General features: G+C 40.3%; 1 protein-coding gene across 2 annotated transcripts; it reads right to left on the bottom strand.

The window, feature by feature from the left end:
* Positions 1-962: 962 nt before the first annotated feature.
* Positions 963-16,944, bottom strand: LOC147052109 (dynein axonemal heavy chain 11). Of its 2 annotated transcripts, XM_085918926.1 has the most exons (33): positions 16,857-16,944; positions 16,572-16,765; positions 16,299-16,461; positions 15,819-15,942; positions 15,545-15,687; positions 14,947-15,108; positions 13,301-13,534; positions 13,015-13,161; positions 12,767-12,880; positions 12,543-12,686; positions 11,848-12,030; positions 11,676-11,777; positions 11,438-11,572; positions 10,485-10,658; positions 10,146-10,381; positions 9,959-10,081; positions 7,441-7,645; positions 7,192-7,356; positions 6,911-7,051; positions 6,580-6,750; positions 6,068-6,190; positions 5,800-5,993; positions 5,549-5,697; positions 5,351-5,478; positions 4,819-5,046; positions 4,555-4,746; positions 3,521-3,640; positions 3,062-3,304; positions 2,804-2,986; positions 2,422-2,537; positions 2,219-2,331; positions 2,009-2,149; positions 963-1,943 (listed from the first exon to the last, which is right to left on the bottom strand). In XM_085918926.1, the coding sequence occupies exons 1-33, from the start codon at positions 16,881-16,883 to the stop codon at positions 1,696-1,698; spliced, it is 5,265 nt and encodes a 1,754-aa protein (XP_085775052.1). In that variant the 5' UTR covers positions 16,884-16,944; the 3' UTR covers positions 963-1,695. The 2 variants fall into 2 exon arrangements, with proteins under 2 accessions (XP_085775052.1, XP_085775053.1); XM_085918927.1 differs by lacking the exons at positions 14,947-15,108; positions 15,545-15,687; positions 15,819-15,942; ... (1 more) ...; positions 16,572-16,765; positions 16,857-16,944 and adding an exon at positions 14,469-14,531 and having other exon boundaries at positions 3,521-3,649.
* Between the last annotated feature and the right edge of the window lie 77 nt (positions 16,945-17,021).

Here is a 17,021-nt window from a genome sequence, read left to right on the forward strand (position 1 = left end):
CACAATGCATATTTTTTTTGTATTTGTACTGTATTCATAAAAGAATGTTTGTGCATATCCTATTTATTTGTTTCTGAATAATTTATTTAGATTGTCCCAATTTATTCAGTTAGACTTTTTTGACTGGTCTGTGAGGCATGGCGAACCACAGATTGGCCTAGTGTGCAGCAGATAAAATATTTTTCATAAAAGCAACCAGAGTAAATGTGACATCGCATTAAAATACATGTCATGTTTCTATATTCCGACAATTAAAAAGAAGAAAAAAACCTCACCTCCTAATGCCAAACCACTCATGCCACTCCGTCGTCTACGGCTGTAAAACAATACTGAGCCACAAAGTTGTTAAAAAGAATGAAGAAAAAATATTTCACCTGGGAAGCTGAGGATTTGAAATTGTGACTTTCATACATAACCAATGAGTGGATTGACTGACGAACTGGATGTTTACTTTGAACATGGAGTACAAAAAATAAACACACATTTTCAATATAAATTGCACCAAAGTGAAATTTCCACAGTTATCCATCAGCACCCGATTTTACTGACATTAACCAGGTGTCTTTGTTGGCCTTTTTAACACCAGGCACGTGTGTCCCGGCGCCTGCTGCGTCTGGCCCCGGTGTACCCTGCCATTTCTGCCCTAATACGTTGGGCACGTTATCATTTCCCTGTCATCAAATGACTGGCTAGCGCCTGCGGGACGCTAATGAGAGGAAGAGAGGGAAATGAAGAGACACGACTGAGAAGACGAGTTCTTCATTTCCTGTGTGTGCGATACAAACCACAGAGTCAATCTTTCACCCTCCACAATTCTGTCTGCCTATGCAAAGGAAGCAGGGCGGAAATAGCAGAAACTCAACCATTAGTGTTAAAAAAAAACAGGCGGATAAATTTTATGATGTAACTTGTAACTGTTATTGAATAGCACATGTGAAAAAAAATATTCATTATTTCCCCAATTTATTTGTTCTCTAATATGTTCACCCATTATTTTGTACATACGTGTTTTCAATGAGAAGTCTGGTTAGACCTTTTGATTTATTTTGGTTCATCTGGACAGAGAACTGATAAAAGATGTGTAATCTGATGTGTTGCTGTCTCACTGAAAGCTATCAATGGCTTTGAATGGGTTTCTTCTTCAGGCCTGGGCTGAATGAATTACACTCATCTGTTAGTATTCTGCCCAAGCGGTACAAAAGGTCAATGTCAAATGCACCTCATTTAAAAGTCAATAGCAACCATGCACATCATCTCCTGGGAATTCAGGCCGGGAACTCTCCAGACGGCATTGTGTATCATTCAGTTAGTAGAGGGCAACCAGAGAGCTTTTTTTTAATCTTGACCTTCCAATAAAATATGCTCCCGATCCAGAATTACATGGTCTAAAATGGAGACATAAGCTCCCAACAAATCACAGATGGATTGAACCATCTCAGGCGAAAGGTTCAACAGGGTCTGGATAACATGAGCGGCTTTAAAGCAGTGATTTTTGTTCTTTTTTAAATCTCAGGGAGAAAAAAAAAATAAAACAATGCTGACCCCAACAAATATCAAACTGATGCAAAAATAGAAGCTTGAGTCTAATTAAAAAATATGGATGATACAAATAAATTGTTTTCAACATGCAAAAACATTTCATCATAATACTTTAGGCAGAAATAATACTACCGGTATTTGCAGTTCCATTTGGTGTCACACTGAAAGCAACAGGGCCACACCAGCTAAAATCCACTTAGCAGGAGGTTGTCTGTTTCGGAGGTAAAACGTCCAAACATACGTGGATCCGCGATCTTTCGTGCGGTACACGGGACACTCATAAGTGTTTTTGAGCTCCTGCTCTTCCGCCGGTACGGCGCGTACATACAACACTGGCATGGGAGGGGTGAGATCCCTCAAAACTGCTTCTGCAATGACTCCCGACTGAGTATCCCAACGTGCTCCTGAAGCGACATGGGGCATGTTGAGTCTAATTGTTAATTGTAACCGTGTTGTAATTCAATTCTACCTTCGATGAAGAGCCCATGGATGTAGGCCCCCTCGCGTGGTGGATGCCCAAAATCGTCTTTTGTCTTCTTGGTCACGTCAGCAGTCAACGTCATCTTATCCAGGGGCCACTGATTCTTACGAGCAATGCTCTGCAGAATGGCTGCCAAAAATCAGAATGTTGGAATTAACTAATGTCTCAATATGCAATTTACTGTTTTTGAGAGCTTACCAGTGAGGAAAGACTGCGGATTGAAGAGGCCCGGGAGCCAAACAACAGCGGGTAGAACAAAGTCCTGTGTCCAGCTGTCCAGGTCACGACAGCTACACCTAATATCACTAAACCTAAAAAAACCAAATCAAATCACAATGTGACTTGATTTGTGAATGGTCTGACATTGCATTATCAGTGTAAAGAGAAACTTGTTTGTTTACCATCGTGTAAGCGTTTTGGTGGAGGCATAAGACAATCTGGCCCAGGAATCTGGCACGGCATCATTGAACAAAGCCGACTGCAGAGTCTCCATACCGGAAGAGACAGTGAGCTCTCCCTGTAAGCACACACAATATATAACATAACATAACATAACATAATATAATATAATATAATATAGGTGTCAAACTCAAGGCCCGGGGGCCAGATACGGCCCGCCACATCATTTTATGTGGCCAGCGAAGACAAATGTTGCATCAAATTCATGTGTCTTTACTAGAATTGCATATTGTCTTCACTTTTAATAATATCTTTTTTTTTAAATATTTGACCAGTTTTTACTCGTCTGATTTGAAAACAAGTTATTTGTCAGTTTGTCAGTACCTTCAGGCCAAGGTCGAGCTCATTAAGGGACTTCCTCATTTCCCCCAGGAGGAGATTCATGCGTTCACACTCTTGTAAACACACTGAAATGTACGGGCTTCGCTCTGCTGCCTTAACCAACATCTCCGCCATGTTATACTGATCAGGAAGCTTGTCCAGAAGGTCTTCAATCATAGCCTTAACCTGACAAAAACATGAAAGTTTTTTGAGTGACTTAAGTGAATTAGTTTTAAAAAATGTGAGTTGAGGTGGCCACACCTTCTCCTCTGTGCTCAAGACTGCCCCCTCTGCTCCAGAAGAGTCCTGCGGCTGCAGCACCAGCAGAGTCTTGAAAAGATTATCCGAGGTGAGCGTGAGGCACTCGAGCTCTGCATTTGGATGCAGGCCGTACAAGGCGGGGCTCTCGGGTGGAAGGTGCTCATCGATATAAGCGTGGTACCCGCTGTGGTCCATGAATGGAGGAGCCATGAAGCCAGGACACAGGAAGAGCTCCCCTTCAAACTGGCAAGTGAGAACAGAATATCGCTTTAAAATTTTTTCACAGGGATATCGACAATCAAATTGCAGTTAAGCTTTGCATCCCAAGAGGGCACTATTTACCTTGATAACAAATGTAAAGAATTCTCACAATCACATTACCTTCACATACACTAAAAAAACAAACTCTCCCCCAAATGTTACACAGATGCAAACTGAAAAGAAATGTCACAGACTCACCATTTTGGGTTGCATAAACTCTTGCAGGTAGGCCTTACATAGTCTTCTGTCCCAGTTATTAGTAATGTGTCCACCATACATGATCTCTCCAAAAAGATAGCACAGATCCTCCCATGGCACCTGCATGGACTTGAACCAAACAGTTTACATCAGAAAGCAAAAAAACGTAGACAGCACTCATGACTTCTTGAAATACGTTTTCTTCTCAGAGAAGAACCTCAAAGGGGGAGATGATAACCTGCGATTCATAACAAATTACAAAAACTGGAGGTTCACAATCATTTGTACCTGTATTGTTTTGCAAATTGCTTCCTTCGTCAGCTCTAATTGCAGTGATCACTTATGTAGTGTTGTGAACTGTCACATCGGCTGCATGTAATTACATTTAGGACGATGCTTCATTGCTCTCCTAATGAATTCTCTGTATACGCACATGCGGTTTACTGTTTGGTTAACATAATGAAGGACATTCATTTTTTTTGTTTTTTTGGAGGGCAGAACACCTTGGAGACGTGATTGGTTCTGACCAGGGTAATAGAAGCGCTAAGAGAAACACATTAGCAGCTGCAGAGTACTGCAGAGAATGGATTGTTTTTGTCGTCTCCAAATAAAGCTAAATTATAGGATGCTGATGGGGATCAAAGTATCCATCATGAGAGTGAAGATATTGAATAAATTAATCTGAATTACTGACTGATTCTTTTTTGGATGTTGATATGTAGTATAATTATTTATATATTATATTAATTATGATAATTATTATATTAAATAATGATTATATTAAATCATTATTATATTAATTATTTAATACATTTATCAAAATTAATGACTGATTTTGGGGGGGTAAGTATGTTGTGTACCGTAATTTTCAGACTATAAACCGCACCGGACTATAAACCGCACCAGCTAAAATTTCAAAATTTGAGAAAAAAGTAGCGTCTTATAGTCCGAAATTTACGGTAATTATTTAAATATATTATAAACAGGCATTCTTGACAAAAAATTTAAAACCGGTGAAATATTCTTGAGATTACCTTGGTGTTGGACTCTAAGTAGTTGAACAAAATATTTGCTGAGATGGTAAGGTCCCCAGTGCTAAAGGGATACTTATGGTTCCAGCCTTGAGGGCCAAATCTTCGGCGCTCGGTGACACAAGCGTGAAAGAAGCAGAGGGAAAAGAACATGGAATTGAATTCCTGTTCTCTTGAGCACATTTCCAGAGTATCCTATAAAAAATGAAAAAATATCCAATACTTGACTTGTTGCAACTATAATGTGGTTCTTCAATCTAAACATACTTGAGTGAAGTTGTTGAGGGCTGCATGTAGACTGGGATTCATCCCAGTGGGAGGCTCGCTGGTGATTTTAATCGCATTCTCCAGAATGCCTCTGGGGATAACGTGCTGCTCGGGGCAGGGTGCTGGTTCCCCAGTGATGAACACTCTGAAACTGGGGTGACTATCCAGGGCCTCTCTTTCCAGTAGAGTTTCAAGAGTAGGAAGCCAGCGTGCTACCAGGTGAACATTCTAAGGAGCCAAATTATGCATGAAATAAGACAGGATTTTGTTGCTTTTAGGTCGAGTAGTTTATTTGCAAAGAAAAATCGAAAAATGTCTTCTTTTTTTTTTGTCAATTATGAGGAAATGCCTCAGGGACTGGCTTGGCTGCCAGCTTCGACTATCAAAGGAGGCTTTTACAGGGCTGATCTAGCCAATTATAGTTTTTATTGAACCAAATTGAGCCTATTTCCCACTCCGGAGGAGATAATATCATTACTTGCACAGGCTGGAAAAACACTACAAGAGCCAATGAGTGAAAAGGAAATTTTACCTGTAGAATGACCCAATGTCCAAATTTCGATGAATTCTCGAGTATCGTTTCAGCGACGTCTTCCTGCCCTTGTCCCAGTGAAACATTGTGCAGATTGCCCAATTCAATTGACATTCCCAGTGTCAATCCTATTGGAGAAAAATATTTAAAGCTCTTTCCCCAGAACAAGAACTTGCACAAATTGAATCGGTGTCATACCTAGTTTCTCTACATCTTTGAATGGATTGACACCAGGTGAGAGGATAAAAAACACAGGAGTTGAGGGGCTGCTACTTTCATACAACTTGTCAAACTCCAACCTTGCAGTCTCTACATATTTTGCTCCCATGCAGTCCACCACAAAATTCCTGCCAAGAAACAAAAAAATATTATCATACTGTAGACCACAGATGTCAAACCCAAGGCCCGGGGGCCAGATACGGCCCGCCACATCATTTTATCGTATTCACCTTAGCATGTACATCACCCGATCAGGGCGCAAAGCTCTCAGGATGATAAGCTTTTGAATACAACTCTTATTTTTCCAGTCCTGTGGAAGTCTTTCCTTTTCCGGACAACTGGATTCAACAATCTTCCTCCAGCGCTTGTGTGAACTCTCAATGTCTCGGTCCAGTCCGTTAAACTCCTCCATTGAAGAAATAGTCTAAAGTCACATAAGTAGAACGCATATTGAACACGTCATTAACTTCACATATGACAGCGTCTATATAAAATTACCTTAATGGCTCCCCAGGCATGTGGCGACAGGAAGGACACAGGACTAACTTTGCTAACTTCCACCGGGAAACGCAGAAGAAAGTCAAACTCCTGTGCATCAATCAGGTTCTGCTTGAGCTGAATCTGGAGCCGAGAGTTTTTTGTCTTATCAATCAATTTCAACGCAACTCAAAGTTTCAAAACAACTTCTTAGCAAAATGACTCCTACATCCGATTATGAGTGTAAAATAGTGAGGTGAAAGACAGCCTTCGAAAGTCCGTAATTTATTTGGGGGGGGGGGGGGGGAGATAAACCACAATGACAGATAATTCCATTATGCCACCAGAACCAACCCCCTTGTCAGAACCGACTGTCTGAACAGCAGCAGGTGAGCTAGGGCTGAGAGCTAATCAATAGTAGTGTATTGTCCTGCTGACTGCTTTTAATTGAAGTTAATGTGAGGGCAGAAACATATTTTGATTGATCAGGGTGACAGGACGCTCCACCTCCAAGGCGGCCCAAAGTCCCTCACCTGGAAGGCAGCGTGTGACAAGAAGGTTAACTTGTCTCTCTCAAACAGGCCCTGGCTGGTGTAGAGGAATACAGAATAGGTGATGGCCTCGGTGAGAGCGGCCACTCTGCTGCTCACGTCCTCCTCACATTCCACATGCTCCATCGCTTTGCTAAATACCGAGATAAAACTCTGCGAGACAGCAAAAAATAATTTTTCGTGTTTTAAATTAGTGGCGTATATTTAAACCCATTAATACGGTCGGGGTGAAAATGTATAAAACAACAAATATTCCTGGTTAATTAAAAATATGACGATTAATTGCATAATTGGCGGCCATGCACCGAAATACCTTGAGAGAAAACTGATACATGGGGTTAATCTTGTTGAGGTCATTGATGATGAAGAAGAGGAGTGATGCTCTCTCAGCAGCAGGGCGGTATATTTCCCGAGCCTCGTTGATCTTTGTCTCATTCTCTCGGGCCTCCACCACCTGTGTGTTCCAAATGCACGGAATGAGCTATGAGGCTCTCAGTCATGCTCCAAAAGCCGTTCATTACACATATTCCAAACCGCATAGTGTTGGAGGAAAGATGAGTTGAAAAAACTTGAGTGAAATGTGATGAGTCGTACTTTGTCTTGAATTTGGGCAGCTGTGGTCTTGGTGATCTCAAGTTGCTCCACTAGAGAAATATCACCCAGGAAATTACCGCAGGCTGAAGACAGGCGACTCAGCAGGTCATCCTCCAATCTTTTCAGCTCAATCTTAAAGTGGTTCTGCTGCCTGGTCAGATCCATCTTTGACCGGGCGTACAAGCCAGTTATTCCTGATTCCGATATCCTGGATTAAAACCTCATGTGTACATTGACTAAATGTTTTACCTTCAGGTCTTCAAGGTCAGGTCTTTCCCGGGATACGACTTGTCCCAGCAGTTGCTCCTCCAGTCCAGTCGGAGTCACAGTGAAGTTGATGAGGGTTGTTTGAGCCTGGAGCTCAGGAGGAAAATGAGGATTGGCCAGTTTGGTGTGCAGAATCAGACGGAAGTTACTATTGTATTCACATTCTTTGCCGCCGATCTGAATGTACCTGGATGATAGATGAAAAACATTTTTAGGATTCCGTAACACTGGACTGTGTCAAAAAATTCCAATCAAAGACTTGGTACCTTTGGATCTGGTCTAAAAATAGCTCACCAATGTTGTAGAATGTTTTTGAATCAAAGCATTTGCATCTGTTGCCAACCTTGTTAACTAACTGTTGATAATTATTGTGAGAACTCACTGACACATTATGAGCGTCTTAAATTAAATGAACATCATCAATCATTAATAACATAATTAAAGGCAAGTTGAGCAAATTTGTTGTTTCGACTACTCCGGAGCGATTTATAGTCGGAAAACGACAATAAATATAAAAGATTGCTTCCTCTATAGCCAATATTTATTTCTCCTTGCTTTTCAATTAAATTAGCACAGGCTTGACAAACCTGGTGGCTTTTCATTTTTCTCTAATTACCACTCGGATCGCGGGCAAGGCCACGGTTCTACAGCGCATGGTTCTCGCGTCCTAATCGGGTTCAACTCTCTATCTTCACAAGGCAGAATTAATGTACTATTGATAGAACCATTACTCCACCAAATTAAAGTTTGCTGATGGATTGTCTTGTAGTCTTCCGTCAGCCATGAAAGGAATAATTAGTATTCATTACTTCACACTCTACAACATTCCAATTATTAATGAACTTCATTTGTGAAGCCCCACCAGATCCATCATGGTTGGCCCTGCTGCTTGTATTAATCATCGACAGAAACAAGTGTGCGGGTCATCTACAAGGGATAAACTGATAATCAGATTTAATGTGATAAATTGTCGTCTCGGGACAGACGGGACGTCAGAGGAAGATTCTAATTCATAGTCAGGGGCAAATCCCTATCTGCAGTACATACATCGTTTTGGTATGGGTCAGTGTGAAGCAAAGTTCTAATGTTCTTTAAGTAACTTTAAGAAATGAATCTTTGCCTTTGACTGTCTAGAGCTGTTTGGTTTTAATTTCTTTTAGATGTTGTGCTTCTGGTTGTGGAGGGAACATTGAGTTTCCTTGTGTATGAAATGTGCTACATAAATAAATTTGCCTTGCCTACTAGTTGTGGATTTTTTTTTTTAATTACCTTTTAGAGACGGTTTTCTATTTTTATTTCTATGCTTTGTTTTTGTGTTTTTTTTGTCAGATTTAGTATTAGTTGTAGTTTTTTTTATGGAGTATTTATCAAGTGGAGGGTAAAAAAAAAGTCACTAAGTATTGTGTAATAAAGCAATGTAAACTGCAATTCTCAAATGAGTGGTTGACCTTCCTTCTTCTGGAAGTACATATAGCAATACAGAGAAAAAAAACTTTAAATTAAACTTTAAAAGCACATGTTTGACCTAAGTTGAAGAAGATGAAAACAGGATATAACCGTATAGTTTTCTAAATGAAAGCAATCATTCTTATTTGTATTTCATTTTGTTGACTATGTGATAATTTCAATTTTAGTTTTCATTATTTTGTTAGTTTTTTTTGTTTTTTTTATAATGCATATGTGTCACTAGATTTTGGAGTGGCTAGAGTGAATCTTAAAATGAGTTTTTAACGGTGAATATGCTGACACACTTAGATCAACTGGATAAAATTGAGTAGTAGCAGCCAATATGGAGGTCCAGAGTCAAATGTGGTTTTGAATTCCAGAACTAATGTAATTTTACAACCATAAAACCAGACTTATTAGACCTCAATGAGATAACATCAAGAAAACTATTTTTAAAGCCGGTGCTTGATTCCAGATGGACACATGTTTAACATGCAGCAAATCATTTTAAAATTGTTGAAGTCAAATGAAGTTTGGCATCATGATAAAGAGCCACAGCATTGAGTGTTTCCTGCTACCTCTCTCGGCGAGTCCTAATACATAACCATGAATGTTCTCCATTCGGCTTTTACACTGAGGCTCATCTGTTCAATATTCATCAGGCCTAAAGAATATGAACACACAAATATACATCTATCACCTGTCTAGAGGGATGGATCAATATGTTGCATTCATGGATTCAGAACACGCGCGGCACATTCATTAATAATTTGAAGAACGGGCAATGATAATGTGTTCCGTCATGTCTTGCGGATGTTCCAGAGCTCAGTGAGATTCAAGCATTTGGTCATGTGATCCCAGCGTCTTCAACCACAAACACAATGCTGATGTACCAATAGGCAAAATGATGATGAGTATGAATTATTTGATGTTTAATTATTTTTGACTAAGTTGTGAAGTTGCAAAATAAATGAAAACAAAATAAAAAAAACCCCACAATAAATAAATAAATAAATAAATAAATAAATAAATAAATAAATAAATAAATACTAACCGTCCCCTTTTGATGGTGTTTTTGCCTAGGAGAGGCTCCAAAACAGGGTCAAATTTTTCTGACACATTCTCAATAAGAACGGTTTCACCACAGGCTAGTGCCTCTTCAATTACATCAATGTACCTGTGGAAGAGCACAACAAGTAAAGAGAAATGTTCAGATTGATCACACCAGCTCTTCTTCTCACCCTTTCTGTCCCTGTTGCACCACCCTCAGCTCTGAGCCTTTCTGGCTTCGTATCCACTTGATGCCTTGCCGCTGTGGATCGACCATAAGTGGCCAGCGCTCGCTGGTGGTCAGGATGGCAGCGTTCTCCGTTGACATCCTATCACTTGGCAGACCCTGGTTATGCCAAGCAGCCACAGTGGCATCATCTGTAAGCATGAGGATGGGATCCAGGCCATCTGTCAGCGGCACAGAGACCTGCAACGGGAGCCAGGGATTGATGTGGCTGTGTGCTGGAAGCAGCAATGAGGCTTGTAAAGACAGGCTGCACCGCTACAGTGTGACACAGATGAAACTTAACCTTCTGAGATTGGAGGAACGGGATCCATTTTTCACTGTAGAGTTCAGCACGATACTGCATGGTGAAGTAACCCACGTAGGAGACAAATGCTGAGGTGAGGGCGACATCCCCGCACAGGGTTTTCTGTTGTTCCTTATACTGAACAAGCGTCTGTGACCAACGCTCCTTCTCCGACTAAAAGGCAAAAGATATTACAAAATCTAATATTCATTTGATGGAGAGACTTAAATCAAAGACAGGGCTGATAAGGTAAAGAAAACTAAAGTACATCCGTTAAAACAGAGCTTAAAGTTTGATCTCATATTCACTCTGATTCACTTCAGCATTCATCAAAAGATTCAATACGACTGTGACAGCTATACGGTGATAAATCACGCATGACATTTTCTTACAAGGGGCCGTGGATCTGAAATATGTCACATAATAAATTCTCAGACAGTTAAAAATCACTATAATTTTACTCTAATGTATTATGGATTGCCTGTAATATCACTCAGTCCGGGGTGAGACATTGCTAATTTCCAACAGATGTTGAAGCTTTGAGGTAAGCTAATGATTAAATATAGACGGCCTGATTTATTAGTCGGAACACTATTGCTTCCAGGTCAATGCCATAAAGGCAAAACATTTATCTTGATATGCTTAAAAGGCACGCTGTTCCACACAAACCACATTTGTTTTCTGGGATGGAAAAAGTCGAACTTAAAAAATGACCATTTGAATGTTTTATCTTTTGATAATAGCATCTAGAATAGTGTAGCGCGGGTGTGGGTTGGGGGATTTAAATAAAATATTGGAGAAATATTATTGTAACAGGAAGATGCTCAAATTCACACAAATACTCTCAACTTAAATATTGCCCAGTACTGATAAATTTTCTATTGTTGAGGCCACCATTATCTCTTTGCTACAAACAACAGAACTTCTGCCTTTCAGATTTTCTCCCCGATTACCTCTAAGCCCCTGACGAGTCGGTTAGCCAACTCTATAGTTTGGTTGGTATGGGTTACATCTTGTTGACAGCTGATTTTCTCAGCTGTCGCACTTTCAAACTGAGCTGTGAGATTCTGTAGATTTGCATCCAAATCCTAGAGAGCAACAAAAAGGGCATAAAAGAGAATATATCATTGATTAAAATATGACCAGCAAAATAAGTATCTTAACGACGAATATCAAATCATTTTTACTCACTATCAACTTCTTTTGGACAGCCAGCAGTTTACTTGTTGCATTTTCTAGTTCTGCATTAGCATGGGCTAAAGCAAGCCTCTTTGGAATGACCTCACAATAAATCTGGAATAGTAAAAAGTGCCTGATGTAATAAAATACTTTATAACAAAAACACTTAAGATGTGCAACGAACCTCATAATATCGAACAATGTTGATTGTCCAGGCGCAAAGTCCTGCAGCGGCTGTAGATTTGGTCCTCACTTGATCCGGTTGGAAGTCTGGCTTTTTAAGGTAACACTGTTTGACCACATTCAAGCAGGACTCGTGGATGTGCTCTTTGTCATATGACACCAGGGCCTGCAGGAAATCATCCACCTGATACAACACACGGAATTTCAAAATGTATAACAAATTAGAATCATAGTTTGGGCTGGCTGTCGATAAAAATATATTTGTTATGTCAGATTAATTATATTAGTTACACATTATGTTTTGTATTTGAATGTATATACTGTATCAATATATTGCATTTTAAATTTAAACACTATTAACCGGCCTAACCTTTGGCTCTGGCATTTTTCATTTTAGCCAAAACACAAGAAAAAGACAAAAATAAAAGACTTGCTGCTCCCTGGACAAACACTATATCCTGCTGTTACAACAAATTGTGAAAAGAGTAAGACCCATTCAATTTTAAGAGCTGTAAAATATGTCTATGGTGGCTGTTGAGAGACTGCCTCCTCCCCTTGTGTGTGAGCATATTCATGGAGCCATGCTGCTGTAATCTAAGTATGGGGGAGATGGCGATTGGGGCCAGGGTCAAGGCCAGAAGAAAAATTAGATTGGCATTCATCAGGCAGATGTGACTGAGGCAATGACAGCTTAACCTTGCCCATGAAGGCCCGTGCCGCTTTCCAGCTCCGATCCTTAGGAACCCGGCCGCGTGGAGCTAGTAGAACCATCACTGCTGCCGCTACGTTGATGACTGCCGGGGGAGGGTTGGGAAAGGCCTTCAGTTCAGTAAGATTTACCTAAAATGAGTTATAAATGTTTTACAGCTTGCAGAAGGACTCCAGATTTGACTGACTTTTTAACAGCGCCGAGCGAGTACCTTGTTGAGGGTGTTCAGTGCCGTGGTGGCGGCTGTCAGCAACGGCTCGGCTTTGGCAAGGTCTTGCTCACAATCCTGTTGTTTGATTGACACTTCTGCCTGAATGAGAGAAACCTAAACAAAGGATGAAGTACTGTAATCATGTTTGATTTTCAAAAGCGCAATGAAGAGAGCAATGATTTGACTGGAGAAAAAAAATTATAATAATAAAAAAGATAAATAAATGCATCAATAAATAATCATTCTACCTTTTGTGCCTCAACATCCGCTGCCTCTTTTTTGCTGCTAACCTTCTCCGTCTGGAGTCCAATCTTTGCAATAAGAGCCTCAATATTTTGATTCTTAATGGTCAAATCAGATTCTTGATCTGCCAGTTTGGCTTTCAGGTCCTCAACCTAAAAGATAAACCTTATTACACATGTTTTAATGTGAACGCAAGAAGTTAAATGACTTGGATCATAAATGAAAGATAATCCTAATTTCCATACCTTAATCATAACCATCCTCGAACGTCGGCGAAATGGTTTCACTTACCTGAGCAGCAGTGCTTTGGAGCTTTTCAAGGCCACTGTCAAGGCGGTTCATCTTGTGCTGGAGCTGGGCCCGAGACTTTTGCAGAAGGTTCCTGTACAGGGTGATTTGCTGGAGAAAGCTCTTAGGGGTGGTGTAATTGTGTCTCTTCTCATCGCGCTGGTATTTTTCACTTGCTTGGTTGACACTGGTATGAACGTAGGCCATGAAAAGACTGATGGATTCCTGGACAGGAGGCTGTAAAAATAAGCAGACAAGCAGAGGAGGAAAGAGGCTGAGCTGAATTGAGTAGAGTTTAACATCCGCAAGCTGATGGGGAGTGAAATATTATCTTCATAAATTTTGAATTCATCTACAAGTTTTGCCATCTTACTAGGATGGCCCTGACTTACTCAATCTGAAATTTAGGTGTCGCGAGCAGAAAACGATTAGGCTTTGAAACCTCTGTGAGAATAATTTCAGAGGCATCAGAGACAGACAGTACTTGAAAAACAAGTAGCATGGTAAAACGTGTGTGCTCAACGCAACGTTTGGAATTGATCAATCTGTGCATGAGGACTGCGCAATTCATAACTATGCATTTTTTTGTGTACCTACACATTTTAGATTTCGGTCAAATGAAGGGATGTACTTTGATAAACGAGGCTGCGAGTTTTTAAATACTATCTACAACACTTGCGGAACTCCATTGTGACGAGGTATTCATCATATGTAAGATGCTCAATGACACACGGGCTTCATTAATCACGCAGTTAGCGGGCGATCAATTCAAGCAAAACAAATTCAAAGATCACACCAAAGCCGTAACTCACTAAACATTCTTAACGATTATGGAGCATGTTGGGAATATGCTATTTATTTATTAATTAATTTCCAACATAATCTTTGTTGACAGAGAATCTTTGTTTATTTAACAAGTGAACCGAGAGGCCATCGATTGTCTTGAGTAACTAATAAAAAACCAAATTACCGTATTGGCCCGAATATGAGACAACCCTGATTATAAGACGACCCCCTCTTTTTCAAGACTCAAGTTTGAATAAAGACTTTATGACTTTGATGATCTTATTTCAATGCAAAAACCACCGTTTTATATTCGGGCCAATACGGTATTTAATTTCTGGTTTTTTAAAACCGACAACAAACATTACACTACTGTACAGTGTCGTACAAGTCATTATGACGACTTCTATAGGCGCTTTTATTTTTAGTCCCTGATCAACATACACGCCGGGGCAGAAGCGCACGCTCACTTCAGTGGAAAGTAGCAATCTGGCACATGCTTACATGTGAGGACACTTGCTTGTGACAGCTGTGCCTATTTAGTGGGTCGTTATGTGCTTAATCACTCTTTGCTCATTAACATAAATGATCCTGGATCGTAAGCGCTTCACTGCTATGATGGAAAACAATGCGATGCGTGCACTCACTGTGCGTCTTCGGGGACGTGTTCGGTAATTTGTCAGAACCTCAACATTGAACTAATGATGAGGGATCTATGAAAATGTTAATCCAGATGCACTGTAGTAATTAAAATAATTACTCGTGTCTGTGAAAATTCTTTTGCATATTTGATAACATCTATCTTTCTGGTAGGGTATTAAAAAATATCACCAACTGAGAATTTATTGTGATTTATAAAGCGTTACCTCAATGTCATCAATCTCTTGGATAAATCTATAGCTGACTGACTGCAAAGCTTCCGAGCTCCATGGATGAAACCAGTCGATGGTGGTACACTGGATGAGAGCTGGGAAACGACGGGCCCTTCGTCGGAGCTCGCTTCCCACTGGGGACAAACACAACACCACCTAAAGAGAGAGACATCAAAGTAAGAAATGCATAAAATTGATATTACAATGAGCGTCAGTACTAGAAGAAAAATCAACATATACAGAATTATAACATCCAAAAGAAAAACAGATGACTGGCAGACTCCTATCCGTCCCCGGATGCCTATTTGGCTCTCTTTGGCAAGCAGTCAGGCAGACACTTCAGCAGTTGGATGAAGCAGACGGTGCCACCACCAGAGACCCTGGCACGACCATTAGCTGGACCACAAATGTGTGGACCCGGACAAGTATTTCCTTCCTTTTAACCTCCCAGTTTGACTGGATCTGTTCATTTGTGTCATCATGCCCTTAGACAGCAGGTGTGAATGGCTCAAACACAAAAACGTGCATGTAATACATTCCGTGGATTTGGTTAAAGTCAAGAAAAATGACATTAGGTATGTGAAAACTGGACCGTCAGTTGAAGGCGGACTCTGTCAGTAAAGAACCTCCAGCAGTTCTCTCTGTTGTCAAGCAGCCCAAGAGCTCGGACCTCCGTTTTCACGGCGGACACAATCCCTTCAATTTCTTCCTCACTGAAGACTTCAGGAATTTCTCCTACAGGGAAATGCAGTCATTATTACAAGCACACCAGAGCTGTCGGGATCAATATTCACTGTTTGATTCTGTACAAAACAAAAAACATGGCAGTACAAGAGCACTAGAATGAATGTAATTAGGAATCAGACCTGATGACAGTAAGTCATTAACAACGACCAGAAAGCGCTCATCGGGTATTTGTGCATCAGTCACAAGAAGAGCCGCACGCTGATTCTTAACGCCGGTCTTTAGGAACAAACCCGCAAGATCCATCTGGACAAACCCACAAACAAAATGAATGTACAGATGTGATTAATCAATACACAACCCACATTATGACACCAGTAACTTTTAAGATGTTTTTTTAAAATGATTACAACCGCAAAACATCATCAACAAGATATTGAAATATTTCCCACTGGCCTTTGATGATATTTGACAATTATTTCCAGTATCAACAGTGCAGCTCAACGAAATGGAATTAAATCAATATCATGCATGCAACCACAGGGAATATTGATCAAGGTTCATTTTTATTAACTGTGGATGTTTTGTATAAAACCAATACAATCCAAGACCGCAATTAGGGAAAAGCATGATATGGTAAATTATCTTGCATCTGTGTCTACCTTGAAGTCCTGGATGCTGTAACCTTTGTGGAAAGTGCTTTGGAAGATTTCCACAGAGGAAATGTAAGCAGCCAGACGAGTCAGGCTCTGCTTCCCACTGCCTCCGACACCAATCAGTAAGCCGTGACTGCCGGGAGACTCCAAAATGCGACTAATTCGACAGCTGCCAACAACAAGACCTTTTTTTTTTTCTCATTTATTTGCATGACTTACATTTGGGTAAAATGCAACTTTAAAAAAAAACACCAATTCAATATATTCATCAATACTTACACATGTTGCATTGCATCTTCAAACAGCACAAGATTCATGGCAGCATTAAGTTCATTGTAGCTCTCCAGAGCATCAGTGAGGATGGTTCTGAGCACAGACCAGTCTGTGACAGTCGTGTAAGACGATTCCTTGCCCATTTGACCAAAGTGACAAAAGATTAAGGGTTGCTCGGTCAACTTTTCCTCCTCAACTGCCTAGATCAAAAAAATCATATCAATTGATTAAGCGTAGGGTGAACAACAACATTGTTAAAAAAAATTTTTTTATTCGGAAGCTGTATTGCACCTCAAAGCACTCATGCAAAGTTTCCATCTGGAGCTTCCGAAAGACCTGTACATCTTTGACTTCTAAGAACCTGTCGGAATAAACTCTGCAGGACTCGTGGAGCCACAATAGAGCAAGATCAGTGCTGTTTTGCACATTTTCAGGCTCAGCAAAGAGGATACCCTG

This window comes from Syngnathus leptorhynchus, chromosome 8 (genome assembly GCF_054491065.1).
Source record: "Syngnathus leptorhynchus isolate UIUO chromosome 8, UIUO_Slep, whole genome shotgun sequence".
In the NCBI taxonomy this organism is placed as follows: domain Eukaryota; kingdom Metazoa; phylum Chordata; class Actinopteri; order Syngnathiformes; family Syngnathidae; genus Syngnathus; species Syngnathus leptorhynchus.

Coding starts and splice junctions, on each gene's coding strand:
- LOC147052109 (XM_085918926.1), bottom strand. CDS start 16,883: ATGGAAACTTTGCATGAGTGCTTTGAG. Junction 5,994..6,067: donor ATGCCTGGGGAGCCATTAAG/GTAATTTTATAT, acceptor ATGTGACTTTAG/ACTATTTCTTCAATGGAGGA. Junction 3,641..4,554: donor ACTTAGAGTCCAACACCAAG/GTAATCTCAAGA, acceptor AAGTCCATGCAG/GTGCCATGGGAGGATCTGTG.